Raw genomic sequence first — 20,663 nt, forward strand, 5'->3', positions numbered from 1 at the left:
TCAGAGGAGTTCATGGAATTGTTCCATGACAGACCTCGATTCAACCATTTTGTAATTGTTGAAATCGGTCACCAGGAACTTTTTACTGGATGAGTCCTCTGCCATGTACTTGGCTTCGAGACAATCCCACAATTCCTTTGTAGATTCCACATTTTGGTAAATATCAAATAAGGGATCAGACATACCGTTAAGAATGTGCCCTCTGCATATGTAATCGTCGTTCTCCCACTTTGATCGGCGTCTCAGATTTTCAACCGTGTCATCCTCCCCAATTTCTGGAATCGGTGTAGACAGGATGTGCACCACCTTCAACGTTGTCAACATGAAATGCATCTTCTTCTGCCAACGCCTGAAGTCTTGTCCTTGAAACTTGTCCAATTTTCCGAAACTTTTAGTCATCTCCTTGACGGTGTTTCCTCCTCCAGCCATGATTATCAGAAAAAATACTTTGTTCGTTTGTTAGAAATACGGTATGATAATCCTGGATATCTTCGAAGAATCATGTTCGTTCACTTTCCGAACAAAGTATTTCGACCCTATTCTTGTCTGGGTTCACGAAATCTTTGCGGGGATAATTCTCGAAGAGCAATCTGTTTCTGACAATAGAGAACAAATCAGAATGTAGAGAGGAAGTATTTTTCGTTCTTAAAACCGAGGCCAAATGACTCCTTATATAGGAGACCAATAACAGAAAACGAACAGGCACACCTTTTCGGAAAAAACGGTCATGTCTGTTGGAAAAGGGTACGACTATTCAAACGGTCATGTCTGTTGGAAAGGGTACGACTATTCAAACAATCATGTCTGTTGGGAAAGAGTACGACTATTCATGTCCCTTGGACCCCGACAGTGCGCTGCCCCGCACCCCGCCAGGGGCTACACCCCTTGGAACCCCATTTCAATTATTCGTATTCAATTACATGTTTGGCTTGACGAGCGTGCACTCCGCACTACCCTGACTCGTTTCAAACTTAACGCATAATTGCATTGGCCTATAGTAAATCACATTACTACCAAAATACATTGTTGATACTAAAATTACCAACATAAAAGACTCTGTTATATTAATAACTAACGATATTTAAGTAATTTTACTATATTATTAACAGATAGAGATCTTCATGGAGGTGAGTACTATTAAATCCACAACAAATATCCATTAAATAATCATCTATCTCGTCTGTGGCAAAATTTATCCGTAGATACTCAGGGGTAATATTGCCATCGCCATCTCTAGTTGTTGAGTTTACGATGAAACTAAAAAATGGAGTACGTAGCTCATGCTTTACTAAAAAATGAACACAACTTTAACTAGTGTTTTTTCTTTTATTGATTCATCATCTTGTATTAATCATATAGCGAATGAAATTAGCTGGATTTTCCTATTTACAAATAAAAACCACTTTAATTTTTGTTATATAAGTCAAACATATATTGATCGATAAAGGCTATTGTGGGAGCACATGCCAAATAAAAACAAAGTTGGAAAAAAAAACCATATTAAACCAAATGACTTCCTTGGAAATAGAAAAGTCCAACAAATGCCTCAAATTTTAAAATGAAATGTTCCTTAATAAAGTACGTACCCTATTTTTTCTGAAATCGGTAGAGTTTGTCTGGTTGTTGAGTTAGATTTTTATGAGGTATGGTTGATTGGAGGCATTTTGTGTCTATCCTTCTTGGTGGTTGATCATTGCCACTCTTAAAGTCCTTGGAACTTCTTGTGATGGTGAGTTAGAACTTAGAAATGTTTAGCTTTTGGTGTGTGTCTTCTTGTAAGACTGTGTGTTTTTTAGAGGTTATTAAATATTGGCAGGGTGTATAATATCCCTTTGTATTTGAATTTTCTCTTATTCTTTTTATATTTCATATATAATATTATTTGCCATTAAAAAAAAACAATAATATATTTTGTTGTTAAAATTGGAAATACTTTGTAGTCAAAATAATAACAACAATAATATTTGTAATTTCAATTTTTAATTTTTCCATATAGTTTAAATTATAAAATAAATATAATTTAAATAATTTTATAATTTTTAAGAATATAAATATTATTTTCAATGATTTATATGATAAAAATTAAATAAATTTAGAGGAAAGTGCTAGGGAATCAAAATTATTTTCTATCAAAAATCAAATTCGAATTCTCCCGACCAAACGATTCATTTCTAAGCAAACTTATTAACCACTTGAGTCCAATTAGTTGGTTAATTATTCCCAAATTTAAAAACTATACGAATTAACAATGATTGATCTTTGATAAAATTTTATAGTAACAATTGTAAAACTATATATGAATCACTACTTTCTTTCCATTGAATAGTCTTATTTAAATGAATGATCTATTGTAAATTTTATTCCAACACTATCTTTTTGTTGAATAGTCTTAAACAATGAACAAGAAAAAAATTACAATTTCTTAATCAATCAACACTAGAAGTTAAACTACAGTCACTGTGCCCTGTAATTTATTCCAACCATGAGAATTACGTTACAAATGGAGACGAGCCAAATTTGTTTGGTCATGTGGAAGAAATTTCATTTGGAAAATTCATTTGGAAAATTTCTTACGTGTATAATAAGTTAATTACCAAATTTCAATTTCATGTATAAAATTCCCTATAAATACACCACAAGAGCCCTAACATTTTTCATCAAACAAAACAAACGTACCATTTAGATTTTTAGCAATAGTAATAACAAAAATGAGTTCATTACATGTAATCCGACAATTTACAAAAGTGTGACGCACTTCACCTAACCATTTATTTTGATAAGCGAAAAAAATATGCACTATCAATATAAACTAGTTTTTTATTAACAACAAATAAGAATTAAATATTTAAAAATTAAATTTTAAAAACATATTTAAAATAAGATTATGTTATTATATGATGAATTATGATTGAATACTTGTCTAAATTTTTTTATCAATATAAAAAAATCTAATAATTCAATATCTTTAATAACAAGGAGATGAGGATAGTATGGTAAAAAATCTCATAAAATGTGGACCATTTTAATAGGTACAATCTTTTGAAGATGTATATATAATAAAATATGCACAAGTTCCACTCCATTGCCATTTAGCAATTTGTGTTCTCTTTTTCTTCTCTACCTCTCTAAATTAATCTCTCTCTCTCTCTCTCTCTCTCTCTCTATAAAGGATTTAAGAGATGTTAGAAAGGGAGAGGAAGAAGAGATATGCAATTTTAATGTGTGGAGAGGATTCAGAATACTTGTTGAAGAGACATGGAGGTTGCTATGGTTTTTTCACAAAAATGTTGGCTGAGAAAGGGGAAACATGGGACCTTTACAAAGTTGTTAAGAATGAGTTTCCTAAGGACGATGATGTTCCTTTCTATGATGGTTTTGTTATCACTGGAAGCTGCCATGATGCACATGCTAATGACCCTTGGATCCATCAACTCCTCACTCTTGTGAACACATTAAATTCTCTAAACAAAAAAATCCTTGGCATTTGCTTTGGCCATCAGGTACTTGTTTTTTCTTTAACTCTTTGGTTCTCGTGTGATAATTTAAAATTTAATCGAAAGATAAATAAAATCTGAGTGAGATTTTTTTTTTGGTCAAGACTAATTAAAGTCTATTTCTTTTAAATAATTTGTATGTATTTAAAGTCCGTTTGTTGTTTGAGCTCCAAGATTTGATCGCGCGCCATCAGGTAATTATAAAAAAAAACATTGACATTTTTATAATTTTCACTTCACAATGAGGTTAAAGTGAAGATTCATTTTAATTTTTACAATTTTCTGATGTCTCAATTCATATCCTGACAAAAATTCCAATTAATCATTGATATTTGACAAATTTGTCCCAACTATAAAAATATCAAAGATCGATTAATATTTTATTTTTGTCTAAAAATGAGTTGGATGGTAAAAAAATGCAAGCGACTAAAATGAATCTTTTTATTGAAGAAAACAAATGAGTATCTTTAATCATAGAAACACTCTCTTTTGAATACTATTTTAATACTTACTGTCTATTTTTTTTTTTTTCTTTCACCACCAATTGAATTTGGTTCAGAGGCCAGTTCTGGCATCAAGTAATTTTAGACTCCTCCCGATCGTAGTTGCGGGTATCGAACTGCGGTCCTCCCTATCAAGTTCAGCGTGAATCACCACTGAACCAACTAACAATTGGTTACTCGCTAATTGATAAATTCATATGAGTTTCACCTTTTATTTGGAATCTATTTTTAAAATAAGAGACCTATATTAATTTCAACCCATTAAAAATTTGAAGGAAAAAAAAGTCCTTAACACTCCTCTTAATGATAAAAAAGTTTATGCTTGCAGTAAGGAAGCTTTTTGTAAAGTAGTCAGATGGGGAAAACATTTGTTTCTTTTCTTTTTCTGATAATGTGAAAACATATGTTTTTGTTTTAACTAAATATATATGACTTTTTTAACAGAATTATGTATTCTCTTATTTCATTTCATGAATTTCTTTGTCTCATGAAAATACTAGTATATATAAAGGATGAAAATTGATTCAGTGTAGTCAACTTATGTGCAGTTACTAATATCTGTTTGATTAAAATCAAATATTTTAATATGGTTTTGATTTTATTTTTTAAAATATAAATATTTTTCTTGTGATCTAATCTGTCTAATTTCAATTAAATTGTTTCATCTTGCTAACCGTACGTATGCGAGTGTCTACTGCATCAAAAGGATGGATGGATAATGAATTGCCGTCATCTGAACCACAAAAGTTTGAAAGCATTTTGTGTGGTCCAGTCAAATAGTTGGTACCACTCTGTTGTTGGAGTTATTTGTGTGTATTAATGTTTAAATTCCTTTTACACATGTGGTCTTTTGTTACGGGTCACATCTTGTATTTCTCGCGCGTCATCATAATTTTCTATTTTATCCTTCTGCTATTTAATTAATAAATAAATTTAAGTAGGAGACTACTTGGTGGTAAAATCTTCAACGCCAATCAAAAGTGTGTCACGTGATCAATTTTAATTGACCACTTATGCGACCATAAAATGACTTTGGCCAAATCATGAGATAATTCCACATGCTTCATTTAAAGCTTACGATCCTATAATATATTGGGATCATGCATGCACTGACTTTGTTACTATAATTAATATTAATATTGATATTGATAGATAATTGGGCGTGCATTGGGAGGTAAGGTGGTTCGTTCAACTGCTAGTTGGGACATTGGTGTCACAACCATCAACTTCATGTTACCATCATCATCTTCTAATAATTCATCATTCAATTTGCCATCAAAGCTTTCAGTTTTCAAATGCCACCGTGATGAGGTGTGTGTGTTTGTATTTCTAAATTAATGTGTACTTTGTTAAAAAAAAAAGTGATTAATGATAATAAAATAAAGTGATTAATGCAATTGTTTTTAAAAATAAAATTGATTAGGTTGTTGATCTGCCTGCTGAAGTTGAGGTAATTGGTTGCTCAGAAAAGACTGGAATTGAGATGTTTAGATATGAAGATCACATTTTGGGCATACAAGGTCACCCTGAATTTACCATTGACATTCTTTTGCATTTTATTGACCGCCTCACACGTCGTAATTTAATTCAGGTATGTGAACATATATTTGTTAAAAAGTTCCACAATCATTATACGTACCTTACAAGTTAGTTTTGTGAGAATGAGTTAGGTTCAATACATATTTCTATGAATATATAGTGATATAGTAATCTTAATCTCCATATTTAGGGTTTTTTTTATTACAATATCTCCATATTTAGGGTTAAACTACATTAATCCTTTTTATTTTTTATTATATTATTAGTATTATATTATTATTATTATTATTATATCTACAATTAATTAATTTAAGGGTAAAGATCTTTTGCAATATTTTAAAATCCGTAGAAGATTTGATCCTTGGTATGGGATCAAAATTTGGTGCAGTTCACATTTAAATAGCACCACATGCAGTGCAATACGTCACAATATTGATATAAAATATACTACACACTTCATTTAATTTTTCTTCTTTTATGACAAAAATCTCTTTCATTTTCATTTACTTAATTTATGCATGCCTATCTTGCTCTGTGATGTGGTGTTTGTTGCAAGAGATAGAAATAGAATATTATCTTGTAATGTCTTTATGTATAAGTTTCATTTGTGAATAAATTGTGTCTCTATAAAGTCCCAATTCGAATAACTAGATACATATTTTTTGGAAAATTCTATTATACATTTGATAATTTCGAATATACCAATACATTATGTCATTAAGTTTATGTGTGGATGGAATTGCAGGAAGGTTTTGCTTCGGATGTAAAGGTAAAGGCAGCATCAAGGGAGCCAGACACAGAGGCATGGAAAACACTTTGTCTCACATTTCTTAAAGGTCAATCATGACCCACTCACCCAAAATTCTGCTTTAATTGTACTAATATTATTATTATTATGATTGTTTTGTTACAATCTAGTTGTAATAATTTGGTAATTGGTAATAAATATTATTTTGTCTCATTAATTAGTTTTCAAAATAGCAATTGACAAACATAGAAGCGTGAAAGGTAGTGTATACATTTTGATATCCATAACCAGTGCTCCTGGGCCCCGGAGGCACCGACTCTTGATAATTTAAGACTATTTATCTAACAATTAATAAGAACAAGCCACATAAACAAATTTACATGTGGTATTCACAATTAACTTTTAACATATTTTATTGCCTCACATTCAAATGATTTGTTCTTATTAGTTGTTCGATAAATACACTGAAATTATCAAGAGGATAACGTAGAAAAAATCATATTTTATAATGAGTGTCAATTTGTACAAAAAGTTGTTATTGTATGCATTACCCCATAAAATAGCAGATAACATGATCATGGCATATAACTTGAGGGGAATCAATTATGACAGAAACTGGAAAGAAACACACATCAAACATAACACTAACAGAGACACAATTATAGTAAAAAAACATAACACGGTCACAAACATATATTCACACTATACATTGAAAAGAAAAGGACCCCAAATTATTAGTATTATTTTTTACAGGAAAAAAAAAAACCACAAATTAGAAGGTGATAAAAGTGTCAAATACATAAAGAGATCTGATGAATGAAAGGAAAGTTATAGTTTAGTTTAGGGCACAATTACTTGCATGGAAAAAAATACGAAATTATCTTATCCTTGGAAAATGTCATATATTAGTATCTACTTCCGTCTTATATTATATATGTCATTTTAGTAATTTCACACAAATTAAAAAATATAGTTAATAATTGTATGATAAAAAATTATCAATTACTTTACAAAAATATTCTTTATTAGTAGCATGGAAAAATAATTTGAGAAAAAGAAAGAGAGTAAAGGGTGTATTATGTAAAGAAGCATTAATGCTTCATTGGATTGTATAACAACATATAAAATGAGACAAATTTTTAAATTAGAATTACATATAATTTGTGATGGAGAAAATAATATATACTTTAAGGTGGATGCATTGAACAAATTTTCTCCTCTTTCTTCTCTCGAATTGGAGAGGCGATATTAGACCAGAAAATTATAGAATAGCTATACGCTCCAGCAAATGTGGTTTTGTTCTCTTGACAATTGCTCTTAAATCGTTTGTCAACAAGAAGGCGCGCGTATAGGCATGGCCTATTTGAGGTGGGGAGTGAACCAAAATGTTTATGATGTCCGGAGGTTAGAAAATCATAAGATCATCTTGCGAAATCAATTTTACAAGCTTCATTTGATATAAGATCTTCAAATGGTTAGAGAGGTACTAATGGTAATGTTGAGCTGAGGATATCTTAAATAAAAAAGAGCAAAGTCATTACTATTAATTTGACATACAACAATTTCGCTTATTTGAAAAGCAAAAATGATAATTTTTCTCCACAAAGACATAATATGTGAAAGAAGTTGAGAATTATATCAAAAATATATCTTGGCAATAATTTTTGAGAAAAAAAGTGGGTGTAACTATCAATAATTTGGAGATAAAAGGACCCATATATATCTTTCCACAATAATTATTCACATAATAATGAAAAGAAAACACGGTTGTTGCTTAGTGATTTTTATATTCAAATATTTTGAGGTCCTACATTGCATTTCTACTTTATATATATATATATATATATCCCTAACAAAATTAATGTCCAAAACGAGAGGAAATTATTAATTTATTATGCACATAGAACCAACACGTGACTATATAAACACACAACAAGTGGACACAGTCGTAAACAAGTGATATTATCTAATTATTTTTAATTTCTTTTCATTATTATTATAATTATTTTTTTATTGGGTCATGCTAACCGGTGCCCCCGGGGCACTGGTTAAGAAAACCAAAAAGGAAATTTTAAAATTAAAAATAACATTTTTTAGACACTGTTTAGTATTTTCCTTTTTGGTTCCTTAAACAGTGACAGGCACTGTTTAGCATTTTCCTTTTTTATTTCATGATTGAAACATTATTATTAGTGTGAGAGGAAACATGTCACGACAAAAATTGGACATCATCAATCCAGCTGATCCACCTTGATATGTAACTATCCTCCCAAACAAATTAAGTGGAGTGAGTGTACACTATAAAAGGAATTTTAAAGTTATAATTATTAGAATTAGTTTGATAGATAGATAATGAGTGAGAAATTGTTTTACGTGGTATCACTTTTTTTTATTATATACACTATTCACATATCTTTTTTTTATGTATGTGTTTAGTTTTGCGGTGGACAATTAATTTTGACATAATTGAGTTTGATAGAATTGATTTATGTTTGGATATATTCTTTTAAAAGTGAATTGAACAAAGAATTTGAGTGTAAAAATCAATTCTAGAATCAGAAGCTACGATTTCTAACTTCAAGTAGAATCAATTCTGGAGGCAGAATCAATTCTACTTTTGAGAAATCAAACAAGCCAGAATCAATTCTACACGTTTAGACATTTCATATAGCAAAATAATGTCACTGCAAACAAACTCTGGAACTGCATACATGCTAAGATAAAATACCTGACTAATAACGAAAGAAAAAAGGTCATATACAGAAAGTCGATTCTCAAAAATGTGAAAGACCGCCTGCTCCTATTATTTGTTCTGGAGCTTTGTAAATCATGTCAATACTATAAGAGAATAAAAGGTGAACTTGTGTTACGAAAGCCTTGACCAACATTCAAGATCATCATAGTCAGAAAACAGTAGGTTCATGCATTCCAACTCCAGAAAGCAGAACACCAAATCCCAAATATTGCAAGGTAATCAAATGAATAATATGACTCAAATTAAACTACTTGGTCCAACGAACTTGTTTAGCTATACCTTATGTATCGAGCGTGGGATAAAAACTTTGTTTTCCATTTCCATTGGAATTTGCATTAGCATAAAATGGCGATTGAAGTTCCCCCGAATGAGAAGACCTTTTTGACTTAGGGTGCTTAGGAGAAGCTCCATAATATTCTCCAGAACTGCTTGTTGAATACATCGACAATGTTGGTAGTCCATGAATTTTAGGCAGACCACTTCTTTCAGGTAAATTGTATCCTCTTTCAAGTGTTTCAGCTTCCATTGGCAGCTCCTCCAAATCCTACGAGGACAAAATACAGTCATTAGCTAAACTTTGTTTCCACTACCAGTTTGTTTAGGTAGAAAAGCTAAAAGGAAAAAAAAAACTTTGATTATACATTTGGAAGTAGTGAAAAGAAATCTGACTCAACAACACCGAGTTGTTTGCAAGTCAAAAGCATGCATGACCAAAGAAATGACACATTACGACACAACCCTTCCCATTGACTAATGACTTGCAGAAAGCTAATGGTTTGAATACACAGACCAACAAACTAATTACCAGCAACACAAGTAAGTGGACCATATCATATGAGAACCAAATATAACAAAAGCCTACATTTACATACATACATACATACATACATACATACATACATACATACATACATACACACGCATACAAATACATGTGAACAAAGAGACCATGAACACCAAACTAACCAATTACCAGTAATATAGGTGAATGCGCCATATGAAATCCAAATATAATGCATACATATCGATACACAGTTGACAGAACAGGGAGATCATGAGCACCAAAAAGCAAACATTTCCACAATGTCAGAGCAAACAAATTTAATTACGGGATAACCAGACACCATGTAAAATGAGTCAAATTTGGATGAGATGTCTTAAACTAAAGTATTATGACTGTCCACCTTAGATGCTTGCCGATAAGCTTCGAGAAGTTCTATACAACGCTTTCTTTTCAAGGCAATCTCATCAGGTTCTTGGAACATTTCTTCAAGCAGGTTATCTCTGGTTTGAGGGTAACATAAAAAGTACAATTAGGAATAAACATTAGAGAAACTTATAATGTACATCAGAATGAATTGACAAGCCATAACCACAATATTTACCTATATAGCTTTTTGATTACATTGTTGTGTAGCCCTCTCTTGGTGTTGTTTACCTGGTATGGTTCAGTAAAAAACGGTTGTAAGGATTTATGGAATGCATGAAAATTCAAGCATTCTCAACCATTTCAAAATAAATAGCACAAAGAATATATTATGAAATATAATAAAAGCACTAACATCCCTCCCACCCTACCCCGTCTACCCAAAAAAAGCAATTCCAAACCGTCAATGATGGGGCACGACATTTAGGGAATGAGATGGTGTTGTATCAGCAGCGACAAAAACCCAGGATTTGGAGTTCATAATAGCGATTCAATTGAATAAAATATAAAAAATAAGTGAAGTAGTAATAGCTGCATATTTACATGTATGTCTATTTTTTATATGCAGCTACATGTAAATACGCATAATTTACAGGAACACAATTTATTAAGCAACTCGGTTAGCCTTGCTATTTCAATTGGGTCTGCTACTGAGTTCCTTTTTAAATTTCGTGTTCCTGACTTCCTTCTCTTTTGGCATTCTAACAGTCAAGGATAGAGTACATACATTTAAATTTAAGCATGATAGAAATTGCAAGTTAATCGTTTTATACTATGCAAATGAATAAAGCTCCTACAAGTTATCAACACAAACACGATGGATATAAACTTATTGAGACACTCCTACAAGTTTCCTTGGGAGGGAAGTTACAGCATGACACAGATTACTTTAGATCTATAATGGCAATCATTTGTAATTTTGTAGGAATTAAATTAAAAGAAGAGTATTAAGTACCAAGAAGTGCATAATTGTTTTGGGGACAATATCCTCAATGTTCTTCCTGACGATGTCATAGTATGATTTTAAAAGCAGCTTTGTTACCATAATTTCAACAGCTTCCGTCTCTGAGTCTGAATTACAATCAGATGGCCTCAAGATAGGAGGTGGCTACAAAAACAAAGTGTATATGAAAACTTATACCTAAAAATATAATGATGAATATGATGTGTCGCAAGATATAAACCTCTGTCAAATGGATCATAGAGAATGATTGCTCCACAGAATCCACGCTATGAAATGGTTCAGCATATTGTTTACTAGCTACATTCTCCTTCGCAGACTTATCACCTCCACCAAAAATGGAAGAGATACCCCAACTTGATCCACCAGTGTTTCCTAAAATACCATCAAGCATTGAAAAATGTGAATATCTTAATAAAAACGATAATGATATTTGCTGATACATAAAAATCACTTGACTGAAGGTAGACAACCAAAAAAACAAGATCAATAGCAAATATATGCTAAAACAAATGGCCATGAAATGAAACATCAAATAGAAGAAATAATTACCAGAAGCTGCAACTTTTTCAGCGTCTGATACAGCGCGGACACCCTGTTTTTTTTATTAATACCATAATAAAAGAGATAAGAATGGCATACTAATCTAGTAGCACATACTTTGATTCCAAAATATGAATAAAACTTTAAGTTCACTAAACAGTATATAATCACAAACCGGATCAGCAACTACTCCATTAGCTTGTCTTCCAAGAATAGCCCGAGACTTCACACTTCTTTCGGAGGCAGATCCCTTATCAGATTCCAGAACATCCTATTTGAGATCAATTTAAAAATTTTAAAAATGAAAGAAAGGCAAGCATGAGTTAGTTTTGATGTCTCAAAAGATAGGGCATATTTGGAATTAGAGCCAGGTATACCTTTGGCCTAGAAACTGACAAGGCAGCCCTAGAAGATCTTGACTGTTGCATTGCAATATCTAATGCCTTACTTCCACCAATAAAATTTGGGTGTGAAGTATTTATGTAGTCCATCTGCAGAATTGAGTGGTTCATACTTTAAATAAGAAATTATGGAGATGGAAATGAAGATTCAATCTAATAAACTGGCCATCAGAATTGAAACCAAGAAGCAGACTGACTAACTCATAGTATGTTGGTTTCAACTTGGCTTATGAGTATTGTCAATTGACGGTCTTTCCATTTTTATTACAAAGGAGAGAATACTAGTCACTAATGTTCTAAGTTTCAAAATAGCAACCCAATTAATGCTCAACCAACCTGTTTGTTTTAAAAAAATTAGCAACAACAAATGCACTTTACAAAAGAAATAAAACCTTTGACCAAATGGCCAGTTGGAGGGTGGCAGAATACCAAAACAAACAGTCAGATAATAATAAAGTAAAAAATATTTCATGTTTGTTAAAATTTCTGAAACCCCATATGCATCAGTTAAAAGGGAGATAAATTCTAAGAAATAAAAACTTGACATATCCACCAACAGATATTAGTCCACAACTCCTTTCGCATATTTCCCGCTTTCTTCGAACATACAATCTTACCAGAGGGAGCAAAAAAAGGTAGCACAAGACAACCAGCAAACGACAGGGAGGGCTCGGTTTACGATTTTTCGTAGAAGTACATTGCACTCCAGTTGTGCCAAGAAACATGCAAAGTTAGATGTGAAATCTATTTGCAAACGCTACTTGCTTTTGTAAAGCAACATCACGCGTGGGTGCGGCCACCCACCGTGCTGCGACACATCAAGCCACTTTTAACAACACAATGTTAGGCCTAGTATAAAAATCTAATATGGTATCAGAGATTATGAATCAGGCTACCCGCCATTTATATACACGCATCAAGCCAAATAGTGTTGGACGTGAGGGGGTGTATTGGGAAAAACCCAAGTCTCACAAAACATTAAATAGAGATAAAGGCCTAACATGAGTTTATAAAGAGTGTTACAAGTCAGTTTTGTGAGGATCAGTTAGGTCCGATTTAAAACAAAATAGGACCAATTATACATTTATACCTCAAGCAATTTATGAGCATACCTCCATATCTATGATGTGACCAATCACGTTTGTTGATGGTTTAAGGCCTTCCAGTAAAAAGATTCCTATAACTTCATCCATGCGCTTTCGTAAGAGAGGGAACCGCTGCAGTTCAGTCACCAGTTTCATACAATAACGGCTCATCTGAAGATAAGGAAATTCAATTAGGAGCATACTTGGTGAGGTGAGACAGTAGAAATGGAAAAATTTAAAGTTGTGCCCTACCTTTATTAATTCATCATGTATAAACCTGGCACACTGAAGACTTGGATCCAATAGGCGAGATATTTGCCTTCGCACAAGGACTTCAAATGGTACCTAATACAAATAGAGAAATATGTTCAACAGTAGGAATTGTTTTTACATGTTTGATACTATATATGAATTAATCCACAAAATTAGAAAAGCATTTACAAATACTAACTGAGAAATTTTCAAGATTTAAATTTCTATTTGAAAAAGAGTTGTGAGACTCACTTCTGGTATAAACAATGCTGATCTTGGCCCAGTTGCATTTTGTATGGCAGTCCGAATATCGTCATCAGTCAAGCCTTCACATGGATCTACCTCCTTCAAGATAGAGTCAAGTTACACAAGTCTCAAAGTAGATAAATCAGAAGAAAAAGAACAGAAGCAACACAACTCCTAGGTTGAATAGCATTGAATACTCTTCTTGCCTATGGCCTAAAAATTCCACAGCATATACTTCTTTAATGTGATATAATCGGAGTGCAGATTCTGAGTCACAATAGAGTGCTTCATTTCAGAACAAAACACATGGAACACGGTCTTTATTTTATCACAGAACAGTTTATTGCCAAGTTTACGGATGCTCTCTCTAAGTTTTCACTAACCCATGCTTTGAAGGATGAATGGTATATTGATATGAAAAACATCTGATCTGCCTCCTATTATTCTAAATATTCCTATGTTTGCATTCTGTTTATGGTTGGTCACTTTAGTGCGAGTACGTACATATTATGACACGTTTAAGAAAATACTATAATGTGTATAAATATCTAATCATTTGTAAAAGATATCAATCAATGAACTAGTAAAGATTCAATTATTCAATTTAGTATTATCTTTCTAAAACTTCTTTAGTAAAGTTATTTGAAAAGAAATAACCCTTTTCGATTCCTGAAATGCAATAAAGGGATGTTTGGATTTTTATCAAACAAATAAAAGTTGGCAGGTTGGACATCCACTTAGTATAACAAATAGGCTGGTTGATTTTTTTCTAATCAATTACAAATGCGCTAATCCCTTGATTATAGTTTAGTCTTTTTCCATTTCTACTTTAAGCATGACATAAGAGTAGGTAAAATTTTCACAATACTGTTAATATCATAAGTAAATAAAGCATTATATACCTCTAAACTCCTGACAAAGATGGATTGAAAAATATAATGAATTCGTGCCCCACCAGATAACTCGGATGTAGACATCTCCTTATTCTTTCCCTCAACCAGGGAGGAGAATGCTGTTTTCAGAAAGAAAATAGAGATAGCAGTTACTGAATTAGGAAAGGTACCAGATTGTAGGGAAAAGAAAATAAAAATGAGTTCACAAATGGAAAAGCTGGGTAAGAGAAATGAAACCAGAATGTAGGGATAGATACCTTCACAATATTTTGAAAGAATATTCAGGAGAAGAACACCCTGACCAGCCTATTGAGGATTAACAATTAAAAGTTATAGACAAAATGAAACAAAAATCCAGCCAAAGTATAAAATATGATATTTAATTAAATAAGGAGAATGATTATACAGTAAATTTAACTGATGATTAGTTAAAAAGTCATAGGGAAATATGCAAAACAGATTATAGTATTAACACATGCCTTGGACTCAGTGATTTCTCCATAGCTTTGATGCTCCTTTGCAACAGTAACTAAATTAGTGCTTATATGTGCTCTCAGCCCAGGTAGCAAAGCTTTGATATGCTGTGCTAGAATCTGCAAAGTGATGGAAATGCAATTATGCATGGCATGCATCCGTTCAGAAACCACAATCTAAACTGAATTCATAATGGTTTTCTCTTTTACAAAATTTGCATGAATTTAGTTCTTTTTACTGTGTATTTCCAAGAATCATTTTAACAATTTTCTCTCTCCAATGTTGATATGGCCATATTACTCCAATAAAGTTCATTCTTTTATGACACCAAAATAAAAAACCTCATTACTCTCCAATTTCAAAGGATGATACAAATTATTGAAAGCAAAATTACAAGGACTTAATTCATAAGCACTGATAATGTAAATATTTGTCACACTGTTGGTTAATCATAACCATTCGATCATTAGAAAGTTTTACTTTCATCATATATAACTTAAAATCATACAAATGATGGGTTGAGATTGGGTTTCATCATTAAAAAAGTTTTACACTTACAGTATATGCTAATTAATCTCAAACTACAATGCCTTTAAAAATCTGCATTAAAGATGAAGCAATTAATTTATTTCCTTGAATTGGAAGTCCGCTTCTATAGTTAAGGGATATAACTAAATCATACTAAGGGGGAAGCTTTTGAATGCCTTTGTATAAAGGAAAAACCTAGATATTAGTGCGCCAAATATAGAAGAGAAAAAATGGGAAGAGAAATGGATGCTTTGCTCTGTATGGAAACGGGATCGCTGAAAATCCTAATAAACTCCAGCATTTTGAACAGTAAAATATATTAAAAAAAATGTGGTTTCAATGACATAAAGGCTCTACCTGGTTTAACTTCTTTGCTAGTTGAGGTATGCCACAACTATCTGCTAGACCGCTGTATACCTATGAATAGCAAATGGATAAACATATGTATAAATTATATATAGGTCAAAGGCTTGAATACAACTATGCATAGGAGTTTCCTTACAGGACGACTGCGGAAAAATTTCTCTTCGGCAACAAGAGCATCCTTTATACTCCTGTTCATTTGAATATCCTAATTTTAGGAAACAATAGAAAACAAATTTCAGTATAACACATTGACCTGCACGCTATTCAAGCAATTAGCATGTGTCTTTATTTGCAAAGTGTCCTTCCATATTGCATGTATATAGAAAGAAAACAAATCTAACTAAATATCATATCTAATAGATTATATGCAATAGTTAAATTATTTAGCCAAACAACGTCTTCATCAAAGTAGGATAATATCATTACCTCCTGACTACGATTTACAACGCCAACATAGCCAAGTCGGAGGGGAATAACTTTTCCTAGTAATAGATTCCGGGCATCAGTACCTCTGTCCATGATATCCAACTACATAGCAAAAAATATGTGCCAAACACTGTCAGAATGACTGACTTAAGCATATAACAAAATCCACAAAAATAGGCATAAATTAAAATGTTAGAAGAGTATACTGAACCTTTGTGATTACACCGATCGTTCTATTACCTGCATCATATATATGATCATTTAAAACCATTTAAAGAGATATCGAAAAAAATTCAAAGCTTTTGGTATATGGAAGCAAAAGTATACCATCAGGATCAGCCACCCCTGCCATCTGAAGAGCATCTGAATTAGCCAAATCTGAATTTGCCGGTGTGACAGCTAGAATAAGACAGGACGGCTCTTTTATATATGACATGATCATTGTTCTGATCCGGGCTTCAATATCAGAAGGCTGGTCACCAACAGGAACCTTTGTAATTCCTGGGAGATCTACAAGTGTCATGTCCAGAACATTAGGTGAAACAATCTTCAAACGAATCTGCCTGTCTGAGACACCCTTATTGTCTCCCGCTTCCCTATCAGTTTCAGCCTATAAAAAGATAATAATGACATACAAGTCAATATTGCGATATAAAGAATTAAACTAATACACTGCATAACTTGTCGGAACATCATTATCAAGAGTATAATATAATCACTAAGAAAATCTGAAATTCAATTACTTTTCGAGATAAAAAAGATGAAAATGATTTCAAACTGATTATGAATCGTTAACCAAGTCAGTAACTACCAGTGACTATTGTAATAATGTTAATGGTACATTGAAAGCTACAGTGACAAATGAGAAAACAGTATACCACAAAGCTCATTCAACTATATATATTCAATTGTACTCCAATTCACTAATGCCAGAGGATGGAGTCTCTACAATATCAATTTGTTCCACTCTACGTTGGACCATTGAATGCCTTGCTTGTATATAATGAACTTCAAATATATGGACATGGATTGCACTTGAGTTCACCTTGGTTTCACCTTGGTTCCATGGTGATTAAACCTCCTGTGTGCATGAGTGTCTCATGGATGAATGGGGAAATTAAGTAGCTTTCTTCTCTAGATAGAGAAAATTATCATGATGGTTGAAAGGTAAGGGTCACCCTTAATTAGTGACAAAAGTGACGTCAAGGTTCATTCAACTAAGATGGAGAAAAGCCAACTAAGCGTTACAGTAAGAACATTAGTGTCCAACAGCTTATTAAAATATACAGCAAACTCTAATCTGGCTTGAAAGATAATCATAGAATGCGTGCAACGGCTGCAGTAGTCCTACTGCGAAATGTCACCCAGGACTGGTTTGGATTGCAAAAAATCCACTATTGAAACCAAAACAAATCACATCCTTTCATGGCTACCATGGTGGCCAATAGCCTCCATCCTTTTAGAACCCCTCGACTGAAACTGTCGACCCATCTTGCTCACTCTCACGCATGCATCATCCCTTGCAAAAAGAGAAATGAAATCGTTGCATGCTCCAACATTTATGCTTGAGATGAGATGTGATTTGTCAAGTCCTCCTCCTATTTGTGCAATATCTCTTGCACCATTGCTTCTGCAGTTCAATTTGTGATTCCATCAACTTCCATCGTCCCACTTGCTCTTCTCCTTGTGGTCACAACTCTTGCAATCTCCTCTCATGAATTCAGCCTAAAGCCCAAATTCTAAGACTAGTGATTGGAACAAAACAATTCTCTTTTCTAGGACATTCAGCTATTTGGGGCGTTGTTGTCCCCTACTGACTTCTTCAAAAAATAATACTCATGTATTCTCCATGATTACTATTTCTAAAAACTAATCATGAAATTCTTGCTAATTAGAATACTAAACTAGAGCGAAACATAATACAGCAACCAAAACAACACTACTACAGATTTTACAAATTCTTAGTTTAAAATAATGAAATATTACCTGAATTTCCCTACGAATATCAGAAAAATCATAAAATCTCTTGCCAGCCAAATGAAGAAACTCGCCGAATTCATCGGCCTGTTCCGAACTCCGAACAAGCTGAAGAACTAGTGGTCGGCGAGTACAGATTTCGTTACCACGGGGGAGAAAGTCACGGCCGACGAGAGCTTCAAGTACGCTAGACTTACCACTACTCTGACTACCAACAACCGCCACTTGTGGTAGATTAATAGCAGTTTGGCTTCCGACGCGAGAGAAAATGTCTTGAAGACGGTTAACCAAAGAGATCACGCCGGAACCAAGAGGAACAGGAGGAGCGGAGGAAGGTGGAGGAGGAGGAGATGTGACGGTTTCGTCTGCCATGATTGGATCGGTGATGATGGAAATAGAAGAACCCTAGTTAGGGTTTAGAAATGTAACGGATTTGAATGGAGACTCTAACTCGGTGTGACTCAGTCACACTTTTTGTGCTTTGTGTTGCGTGGAGAATTTTGATTTTTGAAATGAAGATATGTATAATCGCGTTTTTCTTACTCCAACAGAAGGGAAATAGAGTGAGGAAGAGGTAACTAAGTTTTAGCATTTTATGTTTTGTAAAATTTAAATTTATTATTTTTTGCTATACAAAAAGTATTATTTTTTCTTCACCCATTGAAAAAAGGTTTTGGTAACTATAATACACCACTGTTTTTTAATGGGAAAGTGAATTGTTTATTAATTTTTTTAAAAAAATTATTTAAATTACAATAAAATACACAAAATAATAAATAATAAAAAATAAAAACTTATATTGAATTTGATATAGTATGTCTTATGGTTATTTTTCATTGCATTGAAATGCATGTTCTCTTCTAACCAAGTCATTGAGCTCAAGTGGTTAATGAGTTTCACCAAAAAGGACGGATTTCGGGAGAACCCGGGTTCGATTCCTGGGTGGAACAATTTCTTGGTCAGGCTTTACTTACCTCGCGGCCGAACTCTGGACTACTAGGACCCCCTTCCCCTAGGAACCAGAGGGTTATAAACCCAAAAAAAAAAATGCATGTTCTCTTCTTAATTAACATTAAGAATCAATGAACCTTTCAATAGCAATATGCATATGCACAACATGTGGATCCATTTCAAAACACACAAAGATTCGATGAAAAGAAATATGACAAAATTTTAATAAGAGATGTCACATTATATTCGTAGTCATATAAATGCTATAAAATATGAAAGTAATGTGACCTTGTATAATGCGAATGTAAGTAGGTGATGTGACTAAATGAAAACAAAGTTCACATGTTTAAAAAAAAACCTGACATTTTTTTTACGTATATGTTTCTTTTTTTTTTGTACATTTTTACGTATATGTTTCTAATCACCAATAAAAACGTTATCACCACCACCACCATTGATGGAAAATAGAAGCAGATGAATGGGTGACGAAAAAAATTGTTTGCCGTTGTAATTAATCAAAACTTTGTAAAAAAATGTAGAATTTGTTAAAATATTTTTTTGCAAAAAAATATATTTGATAGGTAAAGAAGAAGAAGAAAACCGGTATAATGATGATGAAAGTAAAAAGTCTTGAAGAGTGTGAAAAATTCTAAAGGCTTTTGGGGAGATTGTTGAAAAAGTGAACAAAGAAAAGAAGAAAAAATCGGGTGCAATGATGATGAAATGTGAAAGTAATAAAGAAGAAGAAGAAATTTTATACAGATGAAAGTAAAAAGTCTTGGAGAGTTCAAAAAAGTCTCAAGGCTTTTGATGAGATTGTTGAAAAAGTCTGTCAAGTGTATTTTCAACGTGTATTGGATTAGGATTTCATAGGATTTTAAAAGACTTTTTTATGATAAAAAAATCTTGTGGTATTCAATCAAGACTTTTAGAAAAGTCAAATAAATCTTGTGGTATTTAATTAAGACAATTAAGATTTTTTTTTCAAGGCAACAAAATCTGTTGGTATTCAATTGAGATTTCTTACCACTTTTAAAATGTCTATTGGTATTCAAAAGTCTATGAATTTTGATGGATTCTTCTTTGCAATGGATTTTGATGGACTTTTTAGTTGAAAATACACACAAAACACTCCTCCAACAATCTCACCAAAACCCATGAGACTTTTTATAATATTTCAAAGACTTTTTTTTTTCTATCTACAGAATAGAACATTATCAATATTCTGATTTTCTTTTCACCATCAACTCCCGTTCAATCTCTTTCAAATTTCTTCATGGTGATTTCTTTTGAATGACAATGGACATGCATACA

General features: G+C 32.6%; 3 protein-coding genes across 7 annotated transcripts; 1 reads left to right on the plus strand and 2 right to left on the minus strand.

Moving 5' to 3' along the window:
* LOC123904574 lies at nt 1-694 on the minus strand. The gene has a single exon (XM_045954221.1). It carries the CDS (start codon nt 427-429, stop codon nt 1-3), a length of 429 nt encoding a protein of 142 aa, XP_045810177.1. The 5' UTR covers nt 430-694.
* Nucleotides 695-2,904: 2,210 nt separating this feature from the next.
* LOC123910556 (gamma-glutamyl peptidase 5-like) lies at nt 2,905-6,497 on the plus strand. Its single transcript, XM_045961706.1, has 4 exons — nt 2,905-3,500; nt 5,150-5,308; nt 5,421-5,588; nt 6,282-6,497. Exons 1-4 carry the CDS (start codon nt 3,180-3,182, stop codon nt 6,381-6,383), a joined length of 750 nt encoding a protein of 249 aa, XP_045817662.1. The 5' UTR covers nt 2,905-3,179; the 3' UTR covers nt 6,384-6,497.
* Nucleotides 6,498-8,928: 2,431 nt separating this feature from the next.
* Nucleotides 8,929-19,053, minus strand: LOC123910557 (dynamin-related protein 3A-like). 5 transcript variants are annotated; one of them, XM_045961710.1, is made up of 21 exons: nt 18,408-18,958; nt 16,749-17,031; nt 16,633-16,661; nt 16,422-16,523; nt 16,132-16,200; nt 15,987-16,046; nt 15,107-15,220; nt 14,885-14,933; nt 14,637-14,746; nt 13,741-13,833; nt 13,489-13,581; nt 13,264-13,407; nt 12,128-12,241; nt 11,926-12,021; nt 11,760-11,802; nt 11,431-11,582; nt 11,202-11,354; nt 10,425-10,477; nt 10,224-10,323; nt 9,319-9,583; nt 8,929-9,122 (listed from the first exon to the last, which is right to left on the minus strand). In XM_045961710.1, exons 1-20 carry the CDS (start codon nt 18,768-18,770, stop codon nt 9,320-9,322), a joined length of 2,484 nt encoding a protein of 827 aa, XP_045817666.1. In that variant the 5' UTR covers nt 18,771-18,958; the 3' UTR covers nt 8,929-9,122; nt 9,319. The 5 variants fall into 5 exon arrangements, with proteins under 5 accessions (XP_045817666.1, XP_045817667.1, XP_045817665.1 ...); XM_045961711.1 differs by having other exon boundaries at nt 8,929-9,583; nt 18,408-19,053; XM_045961709.1 differs by having other exon boundaries at nt 13,264-13,581; nt 18,408-18,951.
* Nucleotides 19,054-20,663: the final 1,610 nt, after the last annotated feature.

Source organism: Trifolium pratense, linkage group LG2, assembly GCF_020283565.1.
Source record: "Trifolium pratense cultivar HEN17-A07 linkage group LG2, ARS_RC_1.1, whole genome shotgun sequence".
In the NCBI taxonomy this organism is placed as follows: Eukaryota; Viridiplantae; Streptophyta; class Magnoliopsida; order Fabales; family Fabaceae; genus Trifolium; species Trifolium pratense.